The sequence below is a fragment of the Arabidopsis lyrata genome (assembly GCF_000004255.2).
Source record: "Arabidopsis lyrata subsp. lyrata unplaced genomic scaffold ARALYscaffold_1, whole genome shotgun sequence".
NCBI classification, from domain to species: domain Eukaryota; kingdom Viridiplantae; phylum Streptophyta; class Magnoliopsida; order Brassicales; family Brassicaceae; genus Arabidopsis; species Arabidopsis lyrata.
In genome coordinates, this window is record NW_003302555.1 from 6,224,250 (window position 1) to 6,245,673 (window position 21,424).

At 35.8% G+C, this 21,424-nt stretch overlaps 5 protein-coding genes across 6 annotated transcripts; 2 read left to right on the plus strand and 3 right to left on the minus strand.

Annotated features, from left to right (window-relative positions):
* LOC9328886 (purple acid phosphatase 3) lies at positions 1 to 2,285 on the plus strand. 2 transcript variants are annotated; one of them, XM_021012014.1, is made up of 7 exons: positions 1 to 353; positions 619 to 775; positions 886 to 993; positions 1,085 to 1,212; positions 1,410 to 1,538; positions 1,645 to 1,712; positions 1,833 to 2,285. In XM_021012014.1, the coding sequence occupies exons 1-7, from the start codon at positions 156 to 158 to the stop codon at positions 2,053 to 2,055; spliced, it is 1,011 nt and encodes a 336-aa protein (XP_020867673.1). In that variant the 5' UTR covers positions 1 to 155; the 3' UTR covers positions 2,056 to 2,285. The 2 variants fall into 2 exon arrangements, with proteins under 2 accessions (XP_020867673.1, XP_020867674.1); XM_021012015.1 differs by having other exon boundaries at positions 255 to 353; positions 512 to 775.
* Positions 2,286 to 3,039: 754 nt separating this feature from the next.
* Positions 3,040 to 6,529, minus strand: LOC9326135. The gene is made up of 9 exons (XM_021012013.1): positions 6,237 to 6,529; positions 5,385 to 6,061; positions 5,055 to 5,159; positions 4,863 to 4,966; positions 4,671 to 4,788; positions 4,487 to 4,591; positions 4,301 to 4,413; positions 4,043 to 4,197; positions 3,040 to 3,953 (listed from the first exon to the last, which is right to left on the minus strand). The coding sequence occupies exons 2-9, from the start codon at positions 5,944 to 5,946 to the stop codon at positions 3,362 to 3,364; spliced, it is 1,854 nt and encodes a 617-aa protein (XP_020867672.1). The 5' UTR covers positions 5,947 to 6,061; positions 6,237 to 6,529; the 3' UTR covers positions 3,040 to 3,361.
* Positions 6,530 to 8,432: 1,903 nt separating this feature from the next.
* Positions 8,433 to 10,563, minus strand: LOC9328887 (probable xyloglucan endotransglucosylase/hydrolase protein 28). The gene is made up of 4 exons (XM_002892779.2): positions 10,114 to 10,563; positions 9,932 to 10,032; positions 9,555 to 9,763; positions 8,433 to 9,045 (listed from the first exon to the last, which is right to left on the minus strand). Exons 1-4 carry the CDS (start codon positions 10,295 to 10,297, stop codon positions 8,562 to 8,564), a joined length of 978 nt encoding a protein of 325 aa, XP_002892825.1. The 5' UTR covers positions 10,298 to 10,563; the 3' UTR covers positions 8,433 to 8,561.
* A 3,766-nt stretch (positions 10,564 to 14,329) lies between these two features.
* LOC9328888 (probable transmembrane ascorbate ferrireductase 3) lies at positions 14,330 to 15,855 on the plus strand. Its single transcript, XM_021011821.1, has 4 exons — positions 14,330 to 14,574; positions 14,715 to 14,763; positions 15,087 to 15,286; positions 15,386 to 15,855. The coding sequence occupies exons 1-4, from the start codon at positions 14,410 to 14,412 to the stop codon at positions 15,644 to 15,646; spliced, it is 675 nt and encodes a 224-aa protein (XP_020867480.1). The 5' UTR covers positions 14,330 to 14,409; the 3' UTR covers positions 15,647 to 15,855.
* Positions 15,856 to 16,345: 490 nt separating this feature from the next.
* Positions 16,346 to 19,075, minus strand: LOC9326136 (protein OBERON 3). Its single transcript, XM_002892780.2, has 2 exons — positions 17,101 to 19,075; positions 16,346 to 16,976 (listed from the first exon to the last, which is right to left on the minus strand). Exons 1-2 carry the CDS (start codon positions 18,836 to 18,838, stop codon positions 16,501 to 16,503), a joined length of 2,214 nt encoding a protein of 737 aa, XP_002892826.1. The 5' UTR covers positions 18,839 to 19,075; the 3' UTR covers positions 16,346 to 16,500.
* Positions 19,076 to 21,424: the final 2,349 nt, after the last annotated feature.

The following is a 21,424-nucleotide window of genomic DNA, read 5'->3' on the forward strand; positions in this document are numbered from 1 at the left end:
TATAAAGCAAAAATGGCCTATAGCAAATTAATAATGTTTATTCATATTTCTCAACCAAAATGGCCTACATATATAGTGATACAAACACACAACAAAATTAACCATTCCTTTCCTTATCTTCTTCATCTTTTGCTTTTCATTTTTCTAATCTCTCAATGGCTGCCTTAAAACATAAACCTGTAAATTTAATATTTTACGTTTATAATTTGATTATTATATTCTCCACCCATAGTTCAACGGCGGAGCTGCGCAGGCTACTGCAGCCGGCGAAACCTGATGGTACAGTAAGCTTTCTCGTCATCGGAGACTGGGGAAGAAGAGGCTCGTATAACCAGTCCCGAGTAGCTTTTCAGGTTTGTTAATTACTTCTTATTTTCACTTCCAATTTATTTACTTCTATATATATATTTCCTCGCCTGTACATATATATATCATGCAAATTCAATAGTGTGTGTAAAGTGTACGAAGATATTCTACCTATGATTTTTTTTTTTTTTTTTTTTTTTTGCAGATGAACCCAATGATAAAAAAAAAATTTTGATCGAGTTTGATGATTTCTTTTATACTGATGTTTTTAATTATCTTTATGCTAAATTATTTCACCCAAAATTTAAACAGATGGGAGAAATCGGAGACAAATTAGACATCGATTTTGTAATTTCTACTGGAGATAATTTTTATGACAATGGGTTAAACAGCTTGCACGATCCTCTATTTCAAGATTCTTTTATCAACATTTATACCACTCCGAGCTTGCAGAAACCTTGGTATAGTGGTAAATGAGTACTATGTATACTATTCAATCATCTTTAAATAAAAAAACGTTGGATATTTTCTCAACGATATATGGTCCAATGTGTTAATTATATTTTCTTTAACCTAAAGTTTTAGGAAATCATGATTATAGAGGTGACGTCAGGGCACAACTTAGCCCTATGCTCAGGGCTTTGGACAACAGATGGGTTTGCATGAGATCTTTCATTGTAAATGCTGGTAATTCCTCGAATAAAAATCTCTCCTAAGATTTTAGAAACATTTTATTAATCCTCCAATTATTTTTATTTTTGTTCCATTCGTCGAACAGAGATCGTCGACTTTTTGTTCGTGGACACAACTCCATTCGTCGATAAATACTTTATCCAACCAAATAAGCATGTTTATGACTGGAGCGGCGTATTACCTAGGCAGACATATCTGAACAATCTCTTAAAGGTAACAATTTTTTAAAGTAAATATTCCATCATGCAAAACTTTCCTTTCATTTGTTATGATTGGATTTTTTTTTACAAAGTTATGATTGGATGTTAAACACACAGTTGGAATCGCGTTTTTAATTAATTCTGTAATTCGAAATGATTGGAGAACAATATGCCAATTAGGCTAATGCCAATGCAACTCTAATAATATAGGAAGTCGACGTGGCATTGAGAGAGTCAGTTGCAAAGTGGAAAATAGTGATTGGTCACCATACGATTAAAAGCGCAGGGCACCACGGGAACACCATTGAGTTGGAGAAGCACCTTTTACCTATTCTCCAAGTAACAAAACAATTCAATTCATAAAGTTTTCACTAAAATGCACGTGAAATAGAAAATATCGATCTAAATCTGGTTTTTGTTTTTTTTTTTGTTCTCGATCTACTAGGCAAATGAAGTGGATCTCTACGTAAACGGGCATGATCATTGTTTAGAGCACATAAGCAGCGTGGACAGGTAGAATAAAGGGTTTACTTATTTGTTCGTTAACTTTTTTTTATTAATCAATTATTGTAAGGTACGGGTCCACGGGAGGATAAAAAAATTAAAAATGTCATCATGTTTGGTTGCATATAGTAACATTCAATTTATGACGAGTGGAGGTGGATCCAAGGCGTGGAAAGGAGGTGACGTGAACTACTTGGAACCAAAAGAGCAGATGAAGTTTTACTACGACGGACAAGGATTTATGTCGGTTCACGTTTCAGAAGCTGAACTGCGTGTAGTCTTTTATGATGTTTTTGGGCACGTTTTGCATCATTGGAAGACTTACAAGGAGGCGCTTTATTTCGCTTCTTGATTCCAATTTAATCGGACGTAATTATTATTAGGACATAATGTCCCACATCGGAAGTTAGAAGGGATCCTAAGTAATATATAAGGGATATGGGCCACTCCACTCATTGCCAATTGGTTTTGAGTTGGAAGCCCATATTCTAATAATTATTTATGGTGTACTATATATATATATATATGAAGTTATGAATATATTCTTTCGTTGAATTTTGGAATCACATTATGAATTTATGATATGACAAGAACGTATCAGCAGCATCAGAAAACAAGTCAATGAAATCTTTATTGAATAAAAAGTACATTTTCAAAGAAAATCTTATTGAAATTTTGTAAGATAGGTGATTATAACTAGAAAAACTGCATGCATATATATACATATCGAATCTGAGCATATTAAAATGTAAATATCATCCTCTATTACGCTTCCATATTAAAATAATTAATTTTTCGTTATTCTTATCCAATTTGATTAACAAGTTTTCCAGAAGCATGCGTGCCTACAGTAGTGTTGTGTAGTTGTAGGGACAGACACAACTGGGTCCGATTCTCATCCATAAAGATTGATAATGATTCTGTTACATGTATTTTGTCCTGTGCTCAGATTCTCTTCAATCATGTATATATAGATAAGAAATAGTAAATAATGGATAATATGATAAGATAAATGATATACAACTCTATGTTGTGGATGAGATTTTGTTACATGATTTCACAAGCCCAGGATATCTCATATTTGAATTCGTAAGAACTCTTTTGCTCATACCAAATTATCTCCCAAAAGAAATATGATTACATTTCATAAGGCTTTATGTTATTTTAATGACTTTATGAGTGGAGAAGGGAATAAAGTCATGGGCCATTGCCATGGACCATGGGACTGAACCCAGCTGGAACTTGTATCACAACAGAGAGAAGGCTCATGGCTTAAGCTTTCGAATCCCAAGAAACCATTAAAAAAAAATCAACTTTCTTGAGAATGTTGAGACACTTTTGTTAAAAACAAAGGTATATGTATAAAGATATGATTCAGTCGTAGTATGAAGATCAAAGTGTAAGCGTAACGAGGGAGACATAGAATTTTAATAGAAAGGATAGAGATATAAATGATTTTAGAGAGTAGAAAACGGGTAAATTTTGCTCGTCTCTTTTCCTTGTTTTTGACTCTCTCCTAAAAATAATTTCTCAAGTGGCAAAAACAAACGACATTTCCATCGAATTCGCCGCTCTTTTTACAGTTTATAAACTGCACCTCAGATTTCATCTCCCAAAAACTAGTTTCTCTCTTTGCTCTATCTTCTCTTCTCCAGCTACTAATTGCTCTGTTTCCCGTTGCTGCCATCGCATTCCCCTCCAGCAATTCCATTACGAGCTTCTTCTTTCGTCTTCACATCTAACTTTCCTTCTGCAGTGTTGCTGCTTCCGTTGCTGTTGTCGGTTTTCTCTAGGGAGCCTTGTTTAACCAGTTCTTGGTTTGAACCGGGTGGGAGGAACACACCAGTGCCTGGGATGGGCATTCGAGGTTGTGGTGGCGGCTGGTGTCGTGGATGAGGTGGCAACATTGGCCAGACAGTTGGCCCGGTTGGTACACCACATGGAAATGGCAATGGAGGGGCAAGTGGAGGAGAAGGGGGGATGAAAATCGGCTGAGCAGCTCCGTTTGGTGGGCGGTGAGACGGGGTGGGCAAGACACCAGTAGACGGGATAACAGGGTAGTGTATAGGTGGGCCAGTTGGGTGACGGAAGTGATTTGGCGATCTGCTAGGCGGTGGTCCCCAGTTAGATCCGGTTATGGAGTTTCTCGGTTTAGATTTGATGAAGCTGATGAGTATCCGTTGCTTCCGGGTTGAGTGAATTGCATACTTAGCAAGATTTGCGGATTTGCCTTCCACCAAAAGAACCGATCTGTTCAAAGTTCAAAATACCGAATATAATTGATGATAAAAGGATTGAAAGATCTCGACTTTACAGAATAAGTGATATGAATCAGTTACCCGGGAGTGAGAGACAACTTGAGAGAGCCTTTGTAGTCGCCGGGATTGTCAGAGACAATGACTCTTCCGAATGTATAATCGCATTCAGACAAGGACAAGACACTGATGGGTCGTCCAAACCAGGGAACAAACATATGAGGCTGCGAGTGATCTCCCTATGGTTCACAAACAGAGAAGACACAAGAAAACTCCTACTTTGTTAAGAAAACGGAAACAGATAGTTTTAGAGGTTTTAAAGAATTTAGCAATCAGTTTAACCTCATTGAAGAAATCAATGATGCAAGCGTCTGGTTTCACAGGTATGATTTGCTTTGAGACCAAACGTTCAATGATGTCTGAAAGAGCTGATGGGATTGGCTCTATTCTTCTATCTGCATAAAACCCATAATCTTATGTTAACCAATACACAGAAATTATCAGCAAAGACCATTTTAAAGGACTTGCCTTTGATACTATCATCATCAGGCGGCGTATCAGCTATGGGAAGACCGAGTTGGATCATCTCGCGTCCGTGTCCTCTATTTGGCCGTTTATAACCCACATATGCACCTGTTTCCCATTAACCAACGGTTTAAGACCTGAGTAGAAACAAGTTAAATCATTACAGTAGGGCAAACAAGATTCTTACTTCGAAGTTGATCTCTTCTTCCAGCAAGTCTCAGATTGTTTACAAGAGAAACGAGTTGAGAAACTTCCTTTGCGTCAAGCATTTTGTCGTATAGCTTCAATCCTTCGACAACATTAACCTACTCAACAAAACTCAGCAATTTGGTGTCGTAGCCGTAAACTATAAACAGATATATGAAAAAGATCGACTCACCATTTTCGCGTCATACATCTCTTGGACCACAAAAGTTTTTACCATGCTTGCCGGACACTCTTTATCTTTCTCCTCCTCCTTTTGCTCAGAACTGAGACTGTTATCTGAAAGAAAGAAGCAACACATAAACGGAACATTACAACAAAGTCTAATATCAGGTGTAAAACCGAGAAGTCAGGTTTTCCAAAGTACCTTTAGAAGCCGAGTTACACTTATGGTTCACTATCTCCTCTTGAGTTTCAGATTTTTCCAATTTTTTCCCGACTTTACTATCACTCTTCGGTTTCTCACTACCCTCTATCCCACAAACAAATACAGAAACAAACTTACATTATCTGTACAGCAGAGAGAGTCTAGAGACTAAACCACAGATTAAACACGAATCTTCCACCATCAATATGTTCAGCAATACACAATGCACTATCTCAAAACCAAATTGCAGATAGGAATTAACAGCAAAAAAGTTTTCTTTCCTTACAAGCAAGCAAAGCCTTGAAGCCAAAACAAAGACTATTAGATTACCTCTCTTCTCTTCTGCAACAGACAATGCCTTAACATCACTTGCTAGCTTAGCTTCCTCCCGATGCTCAACACGATCACTGCTAACACTATGGAAATCCGAATTCGTGTAGGAGTTATGCCCATTTCTCGCCATCGAATCAGCTCCTCTGTAACCACCACCATGATGCTTGTTAAACCCAGGCCCTGATCTCCTTCCTCCAAATTTCCCAACCTGATCAGAATTGTAATGCCTTTGAGGTGGCATTTGCTGTTGCCTTTTCCAAGCAATCTGTTGAAGATTGTAAGAAACATCTGCAACTGGGAAAAACTGCTGCATAGTAAGAACTTGAGACCAGCCTAAGCGACGGTGATGGATGCTTCCGATCACAGACTCGTATTCGTTGTGATCCCCAATTGCTTGTAGATGTTGACATAGCGAATCGATGATCGCGTTAGCCGCAGCAAACTCCGCACGAAGCCAGGAGATAAACCCATCTCGCTCGTCTGGGATCCAATTAGCGGGAGGAGGAGGAAACTGCAATTTCTCAGACGGAGTAGTAACATTTCCCGGTGGCATTGCCATTTTCGTGGCAACAATCAAGAACAAACCAAAAAAGCAAGTATCTTTAGATAAAAACTGTTCCTTTTTTTCTTTCACTCTAACAAACACAAGTCATCATAGCTTCCTTCAAACAGATCTGCAGAATCAAGAAAAAAAAAAAGATCGGATTTTTACTTCGAATTCAACGAGATCACACACAAAATCTTGGGAATTAACGTAATTCAAACAAAACCCACGAAGAAATTATGTGAAATGAGGTAAATTTCGGATGAAAAAACTAAAACCCAAAACGAAATTAGAGGAGCAATCACCAGAAATGTGAAGGGTTTATGATGGAAATGAAGAGTGAAAGACAAACAGATCTGGCAAATAGAGAAACTCGTCTTCAACGTGAAGCTGTGTAAATAAAAGAGAGCTGAGAGTAATGTATAAACTAAGGGAAGCTTCGTAAAAGGCAAAAGACAAGAGATAGAGAGAGAGAGGGAGAGAGATCTAGGGTTTTTGAGGAAAGAGGTTTGTGTGTAAATGGGTAATAAGAAAGATTTGTTTTGGCTTAGTTAAGACGCATGCGTTTAACAGAGTCTTAAACGGTGGCTTTGATCACTTCACATTTCTCACTCTCTTTATCACTCTTCTTTTTCTTCATAAAAATCCTTCGGATTGTCAAAACAAAATAGAAATTTTAATAATTCGGACTTTGACAGTTTCGCAATTTTTACAATTTTCTTTGGTCATGTGCTAAATTTCGATTAGTTCACTAAACTAATCGAATTTGTTTATGTTAGGTCCCTCTATTTTTATGCATATCAGATTTGGAACGAAATCGAGATTCCGCATCCTTTTAAAGATGCTGATTTACTAAAATATGATTATCACGTCACTTTTTTTTTTGCTTTGGATTAAATGGGCCTTATGGCCCGTAGTATTAAGATAAGATTCAAAATCCCTATATATGTATGGCTATGGCCCCATGAGTAAGTCACGGCTTTTGTTAAAGTTCGGATCCGTTTGACGACAGATTTCTAAAAAGAGGACGAATTTTGGTGAATCCTCTAAATAAATGAGATTTGACTTTATGGGTTGTTTCGAACTTTCATTGATGATCCTTTAGAGTTTAGAGTATCCACCGTGAAAGTCTCTGATCAAATCTCTCAATAATATTAAAAAAAAAAATTAATGAAAAGGAGGAGTGAAAAACGAGAATCGATATTCAAATGAGAACTTCTCTAGAGATTTCTTTCACACATGGTAAAATTTGATTGGATTTGTTTTTCTTTTTAGTTTTTAATTTTAAAATATAACTAAATTATATTATAAATATTAAAAAATTTTACTCATGCTCTTAGATAATTCAGATTAGTAGTCGACAAGCTGATCTTGACTAATACTCCAAGCATTACCTCCCACTAATTACGAGTTTTATTCTTTCTTTACCAAAGTCATTGGTATCATTAATTAATGGTCGGGATTTAACTATATACATAACCATTAACCAAGTCTGCATATACTAAGATGACACGTATATAGATCATTGTTGCCGTTGTTATCATACTTTTCTTTATGTGATCCTAACCAAACTACTAATTAAGGATCTGATTGGCAAGTGCTTTAAAGTCTTTACAAAGCAAAAAAATTTCTAAAGATTTGAAATACATCCAATCAAGTTTTAGAAGCTTTGGCTTTCCTTTTTTTTCTCACAGCCAAAATATTTCCTTAATTCATTTTTTTGGCTGTAGAAAGCCTTTTTTCCTAAAACACATAATTTTCAACTTTCCAAAATTTTAAATTCTACAGCCAAAATACTACAGCAATAAAATCTACAGCCACAGCAAATAAATCTACAGTCATATTTCTACATCAAAAAATGTAAAGCTACAGCTGTTACCAATCAGGCCCTAAGTTTTGTATGGTATTTAACTTTTTTAAGAAAGACATATGGCATTCATCTATTACATGATTCTCAAAATAAAATAAAATGAAACAAAACATTAATGCCCTTCACTAAGCAGATGCTATGTGGTGTGGAGCACCATTTGTTAAAGTTAAAATTTACCTCACACGCAACACAAGTCATCCCAAACGGACCCACAAGTTCTATCATCGATGTACCTCGAAATGACATTATCATTAACACCTTGTGTATATGTGAATGTGTAATATTGTTACATAAAATAGACTATTAAGTCAACAATATTTATTGGAGTTGGACCCATATTTGAACATTTGTTGTTACCAGGTAAACAAACGTACTCAATTATGTTGAAAACCAAGATAATGACATATATGCTTATTTAGATGAAGAAGTCAAAAGACAAGAAAATAATTTCTATTGACATTGTATGCAAGTTTTACATTATATTTTTAATTTACTTTATATTCTCATCATTCTATTATTTCTTTTGTGTAGAATATCTTAATTATAAAATGGCCAATTTTATTTATTTATTGAAAAATGAAATGTTATTAATTTCTTAATATTTTGTTACACGATAATTTTAAATTTTTTATGGAAATCAAAATATCCCGGTGTCATTCCATTATTCAGTCCATAATTTATATCCCTATACAAGACAGAAAATGCCAAAAATGCCCTCTAGCTGAACAATATACACCGGTTCATATTGACTCAGTTCCGGCTAAACGGCCCTGCTCCGGTGCTTCCCACGACGGTGACCGCGAGGGATCCCACCAAACGTGACCGGATCATAGACCCTGAGACGTTTAGCCTCGGCCGGATTCACCACACATTCAGACAAAGCCACCTTGTACCTCATATGATCGTAACAATACGAATAAGTCATGTGTTTCCGCCGAAAAATCTCCATCTTGTTCCTCTGAGACTCCGTTATCTCCGATGCTAGATGGAGATTCTCGACCTCTTCATCTTCGCAACTCGGAAACTTCTCAGTGGGGTCAACGGCGCAGCCGTGGAGTATCAGATCAGTGAATTGAGCGACGTAAGGGGCATATTTGTAATTTACACCGTACTTGCCTCCATCAGTCGCCCATTTGGAGCCATCCCATATGGTTGCGTATAAAGACATTGGCTTCGCCGGGAAGTCACCGCCCATTGACGCCGTGCGTTTGACTTCCCTGATCGGAACATTGTCTACATAAAATCTGCAAAAAAAATACAAAAATGAAGGTATTGTTTTTCACATGAATGTTATTATCTAAACGATGACATTTTTGGTAAAAATCCAGCTTTTAGTGAACTGGAGTTAGATTCTTTGTTCCAAAATACTCTGTTTGGGTCTCTGTTGTTGCCAAAAATCGAAAGCTGTAAATCAAACAACTTTCTAAAACAAGAAGCTAAATCTACCAGCTTTATTACATACTATAAAATTAAATTCAAGTCACCATCTCGCATAAACCCACCTTTCCTTAAATAGATATATCAAGTAACGGCTAAAGAGTCTCCATCCCCAAGATCATTAAAAGACTCATAAAGCCTAAGGGCTTTTTAACTAGCCATCTAAATCCTCTGTTTTTTTTTTAATCCAACTATTGCTAGTTGAGTTTCAAAACCATGATGAGCTTTGGGAGAGTGTTAAACTATCAACTATGTATAGTTAATTAAGAGGATGATTAAGAATCTAATTAAGATGAGTTTGTTGTTTTTAACTTACATGATGTGAGAAAGAGACCAGAGGATACTGTATTGATGAAATTCCTCTGTTGGATCAAACCAAAGATTGTATCTTTCTTCTCTGCCCAAATGTGTGCTTCCATTTCCGTATATGTTCGTTTGAATCCTCCATTCTTTGCCTCTAATATTCCCCAAAAACTCAAAATCTATCTCATCATGATTCTTCTCATACAAGTCTCCATTTGATAGCTGAGAAAACAAAAAAAAAGTTTCAAGATTGTGCTTTCTAAAATCAGTGGGGCAAAAAAAAAAAATCATGAGAAATATTTAGTTTTGAGTGGACCCAAAAAGCTCAAAACTAATGAATATCCATGGTGGGATTTTGTAAAATCAAACAGAATAGAGATTGTTGCTTACATAAAAGGCGATAACAACTCCTGCAGAGTAATCTGCTGGTAATTTGATAGAAGAACTGAAGAAGCCATGCAAGTAAATATCATTTGAGACAAATCCAGAACCTGTAAGCATAATTTAAGAAGAATATCATGTTAAAAAGGTTAAAAGAAACAGAACAAAGTCAGAGGAACAAGAACACAAACCGGTTCTCTCATCGAGCGTTAACCGGACAGATTTTCCATTTCTGTGAACAATCAGATTTTGGTCACCAAAGAGATGTGTGTAACCTTCGTCGAACTGTATAAAAGGAAGCTTTTGTAGAGCAAATCCAGAAACCAAACCGGTGAAGAGTGACATGAAAACTAAAAATCGAGTTATAAAACCCATTTTTGTTATGAGTGTAAACGTTTCTGTGTATAGTATTATGAGGACGAAAAGGGAAGAGATTTAAATGGATAAATAGCGTCTTGAGGACGAGTTTTGGAGCTGTGTTGAAAGAGAGAGAGAGGATAGTGAAAGAAATAGAGTTTGAGGCAGAGTACTTCTGGCTATGGTTGGTTTATACTTTTAATCTTCATAAATAATATGTCAGCTTGTGTTTTTCCATAATTACTTTTTATAAATTTATTGCATTGGACCAGCAAAATATTTTCTAAAGGCTATTAACTTTTTTCCATGATATACTAATTGGCAATTAGACTGATGGAATCTTAATCTAGTATTATTTTTTACATTCATGTTTTTAAGGAAATCCGTGGAATATCGACTTTTTTATTAGTTATTACAATTTTATTTTAGCATATACAAAATTTAATTACTTTTTTCCCATTGAAGGATGGGTTTTTACTTTTTGGACGATCAGATCTTTTTTCTTAAAGATATTAAAGACAGGGGAGAAAAGAACAAGAGTAGCAAGAAAGCATAGGGTGCTTTGCTGCTTACACATGTGTCCCGACAAATAGTCACAGGTAGAGTCACTAACACTACAATCTTTTTATTTTCAGACAAAAAGAAAAAAAACAAAAACTAAAAATCTATACAGATGAAAGTTTACAAGTTTTGTAAACAAAATATGTTTTAATCATTGTAACATTTTATGTAGGAATTAAAAAAAAAATCAAATCCGTTTTCTTTCCGTTTTAAATTGTTATAATTATAAAAAGAATCTTTTTCGCCTAAAATAAAAAAAGAATCTTATCAACTGAAGTATTCCTCCTATAAAAGAATCATAAAACAATATCTTTTTAGCTGATCAAAATACATATCTAAAATCAAAGAAATTTATTAACATGCAAGTGTGGATAGAAATGGTGAGTTGGAGACACACGGGTACATTTTAAGAAAAAAGTGAAATCATTGAATATGAAAAAGAAACAAGTTGTGTCGAAGCTTTAGGTGTAGAGGTAAGATAATAAAATTAAATAAAAAGTGATGTGTAGCCGGAAACTGCTCCATTTGCCGTAACATTTTTTTTTTTTTTTTTATAATTTAGGGGAATTCCAGACTTATGGAGGGGCCCAAACTAATCTCTTGGGGAGGTGCAACCCACAGATAGACTCTTTCTCCGGGTATGCAAATGGGCCGAAAGCAAGGGCTCATATCCATGTGGCAAAGTGGAAATCTAACAATTGCGCGCTTGCGGGGAATCGATCCCTGGTCTAGACCAACATGACAACACTTCCACATGTGGCAACCACGTAACATTTTGATGATACATTTCTGAAATATCCTTATCAAGTGATTATAATTCATGGATTTGCCTTTTAGTAAACAAAACGATCCTCGGTAGAACGAGATTCGCGTACAAAATAAACCCATCGCCAAAAAAAAAAAACGTTGCTCCGACACGTTACGGTGGCATCATCGAACGAGTGGTTAGGACTTGGATCATGGAACTTTTGACACCACGTAGCTATGCCAATGAATGCCCGATAGGTGCCAGCCATTTGACAAAACGGTGTCGTACAGGTTAGTGAACTAACGCAACTTTAATTAGTTACTAGAACTATAATCAAGTAACTATGATTGGTAAAAAGACCCTCCAAACTCTTTAAGTAACTCTGTATGAGCTATTCTGACTTCATTACATAAATTTGGCTACTTTTGTGAATGGCCTGTGAGTGCTGACGTATATACATTTTCGTCCACGTCAGCATCAAGTAGCCGTTGGACCTCTCTCGATGGTGCCCACTGGTAAGTAATGTCACTGAAACAGATAAATTATTTCTGCAGCGCAATTAACGGCAACATCGACGCCGTTAATACCCTTTGTGGACGAATACCAGTGTCTGTCAGGTAAGTAGGTCCACGTCAATTCACGCGTTACATAAATAAAGCAATTTACATTAATATCATTATTGTGTATAGATTTGGTAACGAAAACAAAATAAACATTTGTTTCTTCTTGTTTTTTGTTAGAAAAGTTAAAAATGATAGTAATAATTTGGGAACTCACAACAACGGTCATCGTCCCAATAAGTCTGCTGGGAGCAAATTAGCGAAAAAACAGAGTTTTCTGCTAACGTGTGCGCCGTTTGCTCTGAGCTCATGGAATCTAATGGAAGATCCCAATGTGGAATATTCACGTGAGATTTGTTTTGTTTGCATCAAATCTCACGTTGGCCAATCGCAGCCGTTAATTTCTTTATGGGGATTTCCACCCATGCATGTGGGTAATTTTTTAAGTTTTTGCTGGATCCAACGGCTACGATCCGAAATTTGGTTTTGTGCAATTAGCGCAATAATAGAAGTCGGGTAAACTATTGTCTAGTGATATGATTGATAATTGTAAGCTATAAAGGCCATGCGATTACATACCGTCAGAAACAACTATGGAATGGGCCTTCATTTTGCAAAGCCTGATATAGTTTCCCCTCTAAATATTGGAAATATTTGATTATTTACAACTCACAGTAATTGATCATAGATTCTTTCATATATTTATGCTATTTGAATGAACTAATTCATTTGAAAAACTATCAGAATACAATTTTTTGATCATATAGTCAAAGAGATATTATACTTCCTAAATGTTATCACATAAATATTTAGATTATATTCAACTAAGATAATCATATCGTTCAAATTATTTGTTTGGTGATATTTTGGTCAAGATAGTTGACCAGAAATTGACATTGTATTAGTCAAAAGACAAAAACAAAAAAAAAATACCGGAGATTATATGAGCGACCCACGCAGGGAGTCCTTTGGTATAATTAAGAAAATCTATAAACCAAACTAATTCCCGGTTCAAATTTTTAGTTCAACAAAATTTATTTATCCTACTTTTTGTAAATCCAAATCCTTAATTACTATAGTTAGTATTTTCAATTTATTATATAGTAACGATTTGTATAGTTTGGTTGGGGATACCTTCCTTGCCTCTCACCCTAGTTGAATCCATCTTTATGTTTTACAAATTTTAAAAAACTATTATCCAGCCGCTCTTTATGTCAAAGCGATCACCAGCCTTGTTTCTTACATCTTTAAACTCTGTCCTACCTCTCAAAATTTAAGAATTAACAAAACATATTTGGACGTAGTAATGGAATTCTCTGTCTCCTCTATTAATTTGTACGTGTTTGATCGCTCTCTTTATTCAACATATAGATAAATAATTTTTTACATCAAATAATTAAGATTGCATTCTAGAAAAAGGCAATAGAAGGTAGGGACAAAGTGAGTTAGATAGATGAGATTAGAATCAAACGTACAAAAAATTCCAAAACATTGAAAGTTGAAACCCTTAGCTGTCTTCGTTATAGAAGCCTCTTCATTTTTATTCCAAACCCTTATACGTAAGCTATTAGTTCGTTCACCAATACAGTATCTTGCATAACAATTATAAAATACTAGAAAAAATTACCAATTGGGTTGGTTTCCTATACCAATTCTTAAAATATTTTAGTCCCTTCAGAAAAATAAGAATCGATTGAGTATAGACAAAAATCATCGCTTTGGATACTTAACATTTTTAAACGTCATTTTTTTTTTACATTAAACAAAAAATCATATGAAAATGGCACAATATTTCAGTTTTGTACAGCATATGAAAAATTGGACTTGCGGACGAGTTCAAGGATTCTAAACCACAATTTTATCCGGATTGTTGTCGAATCAATCTTACCGGCCGGGTCAATTCCATCAGCATTTGTTAGAGGTATATACATATATATTAGACATATCTGGCGTAAACACTTACGTGTGATTTTAAGTTTCCATTTATATATTGTTTGTGTTATTTTCACAAAACAATCACTTTAGTATAAATAACCCTTTTAGATATCATCCTTACCCGACAGAACAGGTGATACTCTATCTAGCACATTCTCTTCTCTTCTCTTCTTTTTTGTTCTCTGTCTCGCTCTCGCTCTCTCTCTATATCTCTCTCTCTCTCTCTCTCTCTCTCTCTCTCTCTCTCTCTCTCTCTCTCTCTCTTCAGTGATTGAGTCATCATCTTCTTGGACAAGAAGTGGTTCGAATCAAAACCAATCAAGAGAATGAATCTCTCGGGGGATCGAACAACTTCAAAGCGTCACTCGTCGCTTCCAACACTTGTGGCTCATTTCTTTGGCATTTTAGCCGTTGTTCTAATGCTCATTTGGCTTCTCCATTACCGTGAAGGCATCGAGTATGGCTCCGACAACCCCCTTAAGGTTTTAAATGTAAGTTTGTATTTTTATACTTTATGATACATACATATGCGATTGCGAACCTTTGATCTAAAAAATGTATACATTCGTGAAAGAATTTAATCATTTTACCTATTAACTGAATTAATATCTTTTTCTAATTACTTATATAGGTGCACCCATTTCTCATGTACTGTGGATTTCTCTTCCTCGTGGGCCAAGGTAATTTCTTTACGATCTAATTAAGAAAATAAACAACAAAATACGGATGATTTGAGTATAGAACCAGTTAAGTTTTGCTGAAATTTGCCACCGAACCATGCATATAGCCCGTTCAATCTCGTTAGGTTTCGCCCATATACAGAATGATGATTTCCTTTTGGCTTAGTGTTATTCATAGGTTTATTTGGTGATCGGTATATTGAATTTTTCCCTCTAATTAATAAACCGTACACACGTGACGTTCTGCAGAAGAAAAGTTACATTCCAGATTTTGAATGTTTTAAATTTCTTTTTGACAATGATTGGTTGATCATGTGATGCAGCAATGATGACGTACAAAACGGCGTACGCGTCGCACCAGGTTCAGAAAATGGTTCACGGTGGGCTTCACTTAATAGGCTTAGTTCTAGGTATTGTCGGAATTTGCGCCGCCTTTAGATTCCACGACAAATTAAACCTAAAAGACATGGTCTCTCTTCACTCCTGGATCGGTCTCACCACTTTCATCCTCCTCGGCGTCCAGGTTATTTAATTACTTCATAAATATTAATTTAACGTTACCTTACATAAAAATCGGAAAAAATAACTTGGATAAAATAGTTGAAATTGTATAATTTCACAGTGGCTATTCGGTGCGTTCACATTCTTAGCGCCGCAATCATCGTCGGGAACAAGAACGAGGATGATGCCGTGGCACGTCTTAGGTGGTCGGGCTCTACTTTATATGGGTATTGTGGCAGCACTGACCGGACTCATGGAGAGAGCTACGATGCTTGGTCAGAGCACAAACGCTGAGTCACGTCTAATTAACTTCCTCGGCTTAGCCATTCTACTCTTCGGCGTTTCCGTCGACTTCTCCGTCGCTCTTGGCCGTTACAACTGACGGAGTACTATATTAGTCCCACCTTTAATCTTTTTTTTTTTTTTTTTTTTTTTTTGTAACATCAAATCTTTCGTTGTTATTTTTATAATTCTACGAATTCTTGTTTGTTTGTTTGTTTGTTTTCGTGTGTAGATGTGATTCGTGTGATATCTAATTGGTCATGAGAGTGATTATTTGATATTTAATTTTACTTCGGATATTTTTCTTCTTTTGTGATTGATCTTTGATGCTTACTTAAAGTAATAATTTGCATATTTTAATTATAGTGGTAAATTTTCCAGGTCAGAAAGCAACTTTAACGGCCCAAAAAATTTCATGCCACTACCATTCAGTTAGCTTTATACTTCTTTCTCAATAGAATATTTTTAATGTTTTGGGGTATTATTTAACAATAAAGATGTCTTGAGTGGTATGTATTTTTGATGAAGTAGAACTGGATAAATGAAATAGGTTTATTATGTATGTGTTACTAAAAGTCACCTAATGACTATGAGAAATATTTTAGTTATCTAAAAACAAAATTTTTATCAAAATTCAAATTCTTATCTACTACTACTAGTTGTCCTTTCATTTTCATATTCTTTTTTTATGATCAACTTTTTAAGACCAAAATATATACGGCAGTAAATGATTTACTCTATACAAAATACATATATTATATAATCATATAAAATATGTATATTTGTAAATATAAGCAAAAAAAAGAGGAAGTTATAGATTAAAAAAAAAAATTGAAAATTTAGAAGACAATACCAGAGAAACAAATAAAACAGTTGTCACTAATTTGATATTTCCCACAACAAAAACAAGGAGCAGAGCAATGGATAATGAGAGGCTCTGTTTTTCAGAATCATTCATACTAATTGTTGTCTTGTAACTTCCATTCTCTTCAACAATCCTGCAATCTCAGCCTCCATTCTCAGCTTCATGTTCCTGTAATCGCAGTGCGAATTCTCAAGCTTCTTGAGCTCCTCCAGCTTATTCCTTCTTCTCTCCTCTGTCTCCTGCAGACACAGACGCGATAGTTTCTCTGTGTACTCCTCCTCCATCTTCTCCGTCTTCATTTCTATCATTCTCTTGAAACTCTCTGCCTCTATTCTGGCCTCGTCCGCTTTCTTCTGGAACATTCTTGTTTCAGCCTCCTTGATTCTCACCATGCTTTCTAAACTATCAAAACTGTTCATCATTGCATCAGTTAACGCAAAGCTCTTCTTCTTTTGATCCTTGGATGTTGAAGGCGTCACAGATGCCTCGTCTTTTCTGTAGCTCGTTTCTGCTGCAACTATTAGCTCTCTCGGAGGGTCGGGAATTTCTGGTACTGACTCCGCATCTGCAATAAATTATGATAAGACAAGGAAAGAATCAACCTTCAATCTATAGAATCCATAAGGTTTTACTTGTTAATAATCTTCGATCTAAACCATGATTTATACAAGTAGAAATTGAGAACTTACAGTTGAAGAACTGAATGATGAAGTTAGAAGCATCAAGCGGGGAAATCTGTTTACTCTCCAACTTCTTAACCATTTCATTGGCTTTGAGATACAATGCTTTGCCTTTTGCATCATCGCTTCCTCGGAAAACCATTCTAACACAATCAAGCTCCTTGATCAAAGTCTCAAGTCCCCAATTCTTGGCGCAACACACAAAAACATCCTTAACAAATCCAAACATCTCTGATTTGTGAGCACATCCAATGCAATGGAACATCATCTCAGTAGTACCTCTCTGACCTTTCAAACTATGTCCCGGTTTGATCAAATTCTTCTGAATCCCACAAGCAGCATGACACCAATGCGAACACACATCACAACCAACCCAACTACAAGTATTGCTAGCAGAGTCAAATCTCAAACAAACAGGACACATACAAGAGCTACAAAAGCCTTTGTTGTTGGAACAGATTTTGCATTCACAGTCATCAACAGGCAAGAGACTCTTACAATTCACATTCCTACATCTCAAGAACAGAAAGATCTCTACCAATTCGTTCATAGGGATTCTGATCTTACCAGAGAGGAAATACTTAAGCCCTGTTCTTACAGCTACCAAGATATCAAGCTGATCTTTAACACATTTCGATAGCGTCTCTTTGCTAAGATCAGATCTTTTATCAATCTGGTTCTGAAGATTCGTCAGCTTCTCCTTCTTCTCCGGTGAATCAATCAAGTTCCTCAAATACTCTTTAGCTGATTCCAAAGTTTCATCAGCCATCCCTTGAATAATCAAAGCCACAGAAGAAATCGATTTCGAAACGATGTCGTATAAAACCCTCTCCGATCTAACCGCATCGTTATCTTCCAAGTTAGCTACTTTCTTCCTCGAATCGCCGGAGATCGTGACTTCATTCCCCGGACGAGCTGGTAACTCCGAAGGGAAGAAAGAGTAATCGGCAGAGCTTGAAGGTTTACCGGAAATTGGATTGTTAGCGAGCGCAACGCCGCCGTCACCGATTGGTCTGAATCGGCTGTGAACAGATCCGTTGGTTCCTTCACCGGCGCACCAGATATGGTCGTCTTTACCAACGGAGCAATCGAAATCTGTGGAGTTTCGAGTCATGGAGCAGCTGATGTTGTGAGAGAAAGGGTGAGAGTAAGAGTAAGACATCGACGGCGCCGTCGCCGTGAAATCGTTTGAAAACGACGTCGTAGTTCGTTCGCTCGTCACTCTCGGCCTTTTCACGGCGTTTGACGCCGTTAAAGATAGAGAAACATCAGGTAAAGCTAAAGAGAGATTTAGGGTTTCGATTTTGTTGGCTTTCTTATCTTCTTCTTCTTCTTCTTCAGCTTCTTCTTCCTCTTCGTGAGCCTTTCGCTTAGAAGAATTCGGATTCATTTCTCTCAAATTGAAGAAATCTCTCTCGACCCATTTATCATCGTAGCTCGAATTCTCAGAAAAGGTTACTACTTCTTTCCCCTTTTGACCAAGACTTTCAGCGATTTTACCGGAAAGTTCACGGTTTTCGCAGAGATAGCTAAGAGTGAGCTCGTTTCCTGATCTGGGTGATGATTTTGAAGAGAACCCACCATCGGGATTATTGGACCGGACGTTGAGAAAGTCGACGCCTTTCTGATGATACTGACCGGTTTTGTCATCTTGATAAGTTTGGTTGTTTAGATTAGAGAATCGAGGCTTTGATGTTTTGGTTCGAGAGCATTCTCCATCTCCGGCGAGATCTTTCTCTCCGATCATGGCGTTGAAAGAGAGAGAAAGAGAGAAAGAGAGAGAGTGGATTTTACGAAGCGGATATAGAGAGAGAGAGATTGGTAAAACGGTGGGAAAAAAGTTTGGTCGTCTCAGTGGCACAAGTGTAATAGCGTGAGAGTATTGAGGGTACTTTTGTCATTATAGATTCGGCAAGTTCAAGCATAAAATAAGTTAACGGTTGTTTTTCTCTTTTTTTGGTTCAAAGTGTTCACACGAGTCACTAGACGCGGTTTTTCGGACAAGAGAATATAGTGAAATTTATTAGACAATTACTAATAAGCCCTGTTCTAAAAATCCCCGCCTAGCCCCGATTACTCCCCGCTTAATCGCTAGGCCCACCCTATCCGCCTCGATTAATGACTAATCCCCTAAAAAATCAGTAACCCGATTATTCTCCGCCTAATCCGATTACTTTCCGCCTAATCTTATATACCCCGATTATTTTTTAGATTGCAAGTATAAAAAAACTTTTTATTTTTGTTATTCAATCATTTGAATGGAGAGTTTGTGATGTTTTACAATAACTTGTGTTCAAATTTTAATAAAAATCATAAATTTGTAATAAAAATCATAAATTTTTACAATATTGGATTAATATATTTTAAAAATATTAAAATAACCCTAAAACTAATCCCCGATTAATCCCCGATTTTAATCCGATTTTCCGATTAATCGCTAGGCCCATACCGAGCGCCCGACTAGCGCCTAGCGATTTTTCAAACAAGGCTAATAAGTATCGTCTTTTTAAGTATAAAATCCTTTGTTTATATTCAAAGTCCAATTAAAATAAAACAAATGTTCCCATCGATTGAACTTTACCACGTTTGAAGACAAATATTTATGAACCTTTTCTCTGAAACAGTCAAAACGATGCAAATGAATGAAACTGAAAAGAAATACTATAATCTAAATTTGATCGGCTACTGATTAAGATATTGTTAATTGTATTTATCAGAACTAAATCTATAATACAATACTATGAGGTGATTTACGTCTCAAGAATATAAATGGACAATGGACCAGGTCCGAATATATCAAAAAATTTAAAAATGGAAAAGTCAACACGTAACGTATTATTGATGCCCCAACTTGTCATATTCTTCTTACCTATGTTTTTGTAAGCATCTGGCATTGGCACACAGCCGTTGACTTTTCATAACAATGATATTATAGGATATGCATTGCTTGTATCAGTATAATTATTGAATACTATTTCTTTTGCACAAACTGAATTTATATTTATGGCCATGGATTTTCTTAATGGATCTATAAACTAAATGTAATTGAGCCCCAGTTAAGAGATCCGGTCCTCATGTCGTTGATTTCAGGCGAAGGCCCATTATCTAAGCGATGGCAGTCTCGTGGATACGTGGGGCCTCAAGTATATTAGCTTCACGCCATAACCACGATAACATCGCGAGTTAAATGAGTGTAACACGAATACATGATTAATGAGAAATTGTCAACATGGATATGATGTAACTAGCTAGCTGTGTGTAAGATGTAGTAGATGGCTAAGAAGTAGCGTCGGAGATCACGCCTGGCATGTCAAATTTGCAACGTTCGAGTTTCCGATACAAATTCGATATTGATATAAATGCCTACATGAGTAGATGTTGTGTAAATTAGATGTAGATGCATGTCATAACAAGCTAACAAACTAACTGATTGAAGACTAGCATAACAACTCGTGTCACATAATCAACCTTAAAATCTATTATCCTTTTAAAATATTTCGCTAAATTTTACTGCTTGTCTCTTTTTAGTAAGAGTTCATAAAAGTTTATTCATAGTAGAGATTAGAACTTTTATCTTCTGACCAGCATAAAGAAAAAAACAGTAACGAAGGTAATTAGTTTATTTTAAAACTCTAAGCTTTCTTTAGTTTATTTTAGTATATGACGAGTGTAATTAGTAAGGTTCAACTGGTTCACAACTTTTCTTAATATACCAAATAGATAATTACTCATTTTGTTTTACAAAAACTGTCATTTTAACATTTTTTACACGAATTAAGAAAAATGAACAAATTTCATTTATACCCCTTATTAATACATTAGATAATACTCTTTTCTAATTTATAAGTTAAAATAGTAGCTTTGTAGGTAGAACAAGATGAAAGTTTCGAGAATCAAGCATCAACTCTAACGATTTCTACCGTTTATAAAGTCAAGGTCGTCACCATAGCAAATTTTGATTAAACGTGAAAAACAGAAGAGTCAATTATAGATATCTATATTGATGATGCATTACCTAACAATCCTGGATTACTGTAAATAATATTAATCAGCCTAAACCCGTGGAATGTTACTAAAGCGAGGGAGAAATTATACTTGAGAGTCAAATAAAAAGAGTTGGCTCACCGGCATTGAAATATGACGAACGAAGCTTTTAGGTTTGGACAGTCGAGGAATAGAGCTATTTTACACAAACAGCAGACAAATACTTTTATATTAGCCAATTAATTAGGTTAAAAATTTAATTTTTAATGTAACCACGAAATTTACTATATTTTTGTTACTTGCTGATAAGTACGACAAGTATGTGATAGGTTTAGATAATTATTGCCGT

Bases quoted from the DNA above. Each gene is read 5' to 3' on its own strand.
- LOC9328888 (XM_021011821.1), top strand. From the start codon at position 14,410: ATGAATCTCTCGGGGGATCGAACAACTTCAAAGCGTCACTCGTCGCTT. The intron at 14,575-14,714 runs GTAAGTTTGTAT...TTACTTATATAG, and splicing joins ACCCCCTTAAGGTTTTAAAT to GTGCACCCATTTCTCATGTA. The intron at 14,764-15,086 runs GTAATTTCTTTA...CATGTGATGCAG, and splicing joins TCTCTTCCTCGTGGGCCAAG to CAATGATGACGTACAAAACG.
- LOC9328887 (XM_002892779.2), bottom strand. From the start codon at position 10,297: ATGGGTTTTATAACTCGATTTTTAGTTTTCATGTCACTCTTCACCGGT. The intron at 10,033-10,113 runs GTTTGTGTTCTT...TTATGCTTACAG, and splicing joins AACGCTCGATGAGAGAACCG to GTTCTGGATTTGTCTCAAAT. The intron at 9,764-9,931 runs GTAAGCAACAAT...TTGTTTTCTCAG, and splicing joins GAGTTGTTATCGCCTTTTAT to CTATCAAATGGAGACTTGTA.
- LOC9328886 (XM_021012014.1), top strand. From the start codon at position 156: ATGGCTGCCTTAAAACATAAACCTGTAAATTTAATATTTTACGTTTAT. The intron at 354-618 runs GTTTGTTAATTA...AAATTTAAACAG, and splicing joins AGTCCCGAGTAGCTTTTCAG to ATGGGAGAAATCGGAGACAA. The intron at 1,213-1,409 runs GTAACAATTTTT...CTAATAATATAG, and splicing joins ATCTGAACAATCTCTTAAAG to GAAGTCGACGTGGCATTGAG.
- LOC9326136 (XM_002892780.2), bottom strand. From the start codon at position 18,838: ATGATCGGAGAGAAAGATCTCGCCGGAGATGGAGAATGCTCTCGAACC. The intron at 16,977-17,100 runs GTAAGTTCTCAA...AATTTATTGCAG, and splicing joins CATCATTCAGTTCTTCAACT to ATGCGGAGTCAGTACCAGAA.
- LOC9326135 (XM_021012013.1), bottom strand. From the start codon at position 5,946: ATGGCAATGCCACCGGGAAATGTTACTACTCCGTCTGAGAAATTGCAG. The intron at 5,160-5,384 runs GTAATCTAATAG...TTTGTGGGATAG, and splicing joins TGTTGCAGAAGAGAAGAGAG to AGGGTAGTGAGAAACCGAAG. The intron at 4,592-4,670 runs GTAAGAATCTTG...AATGGGAAACAG, and splicing joins AAGAAGAGATCAACTTCGAA to GTGCATATGTGGGTTATAAA.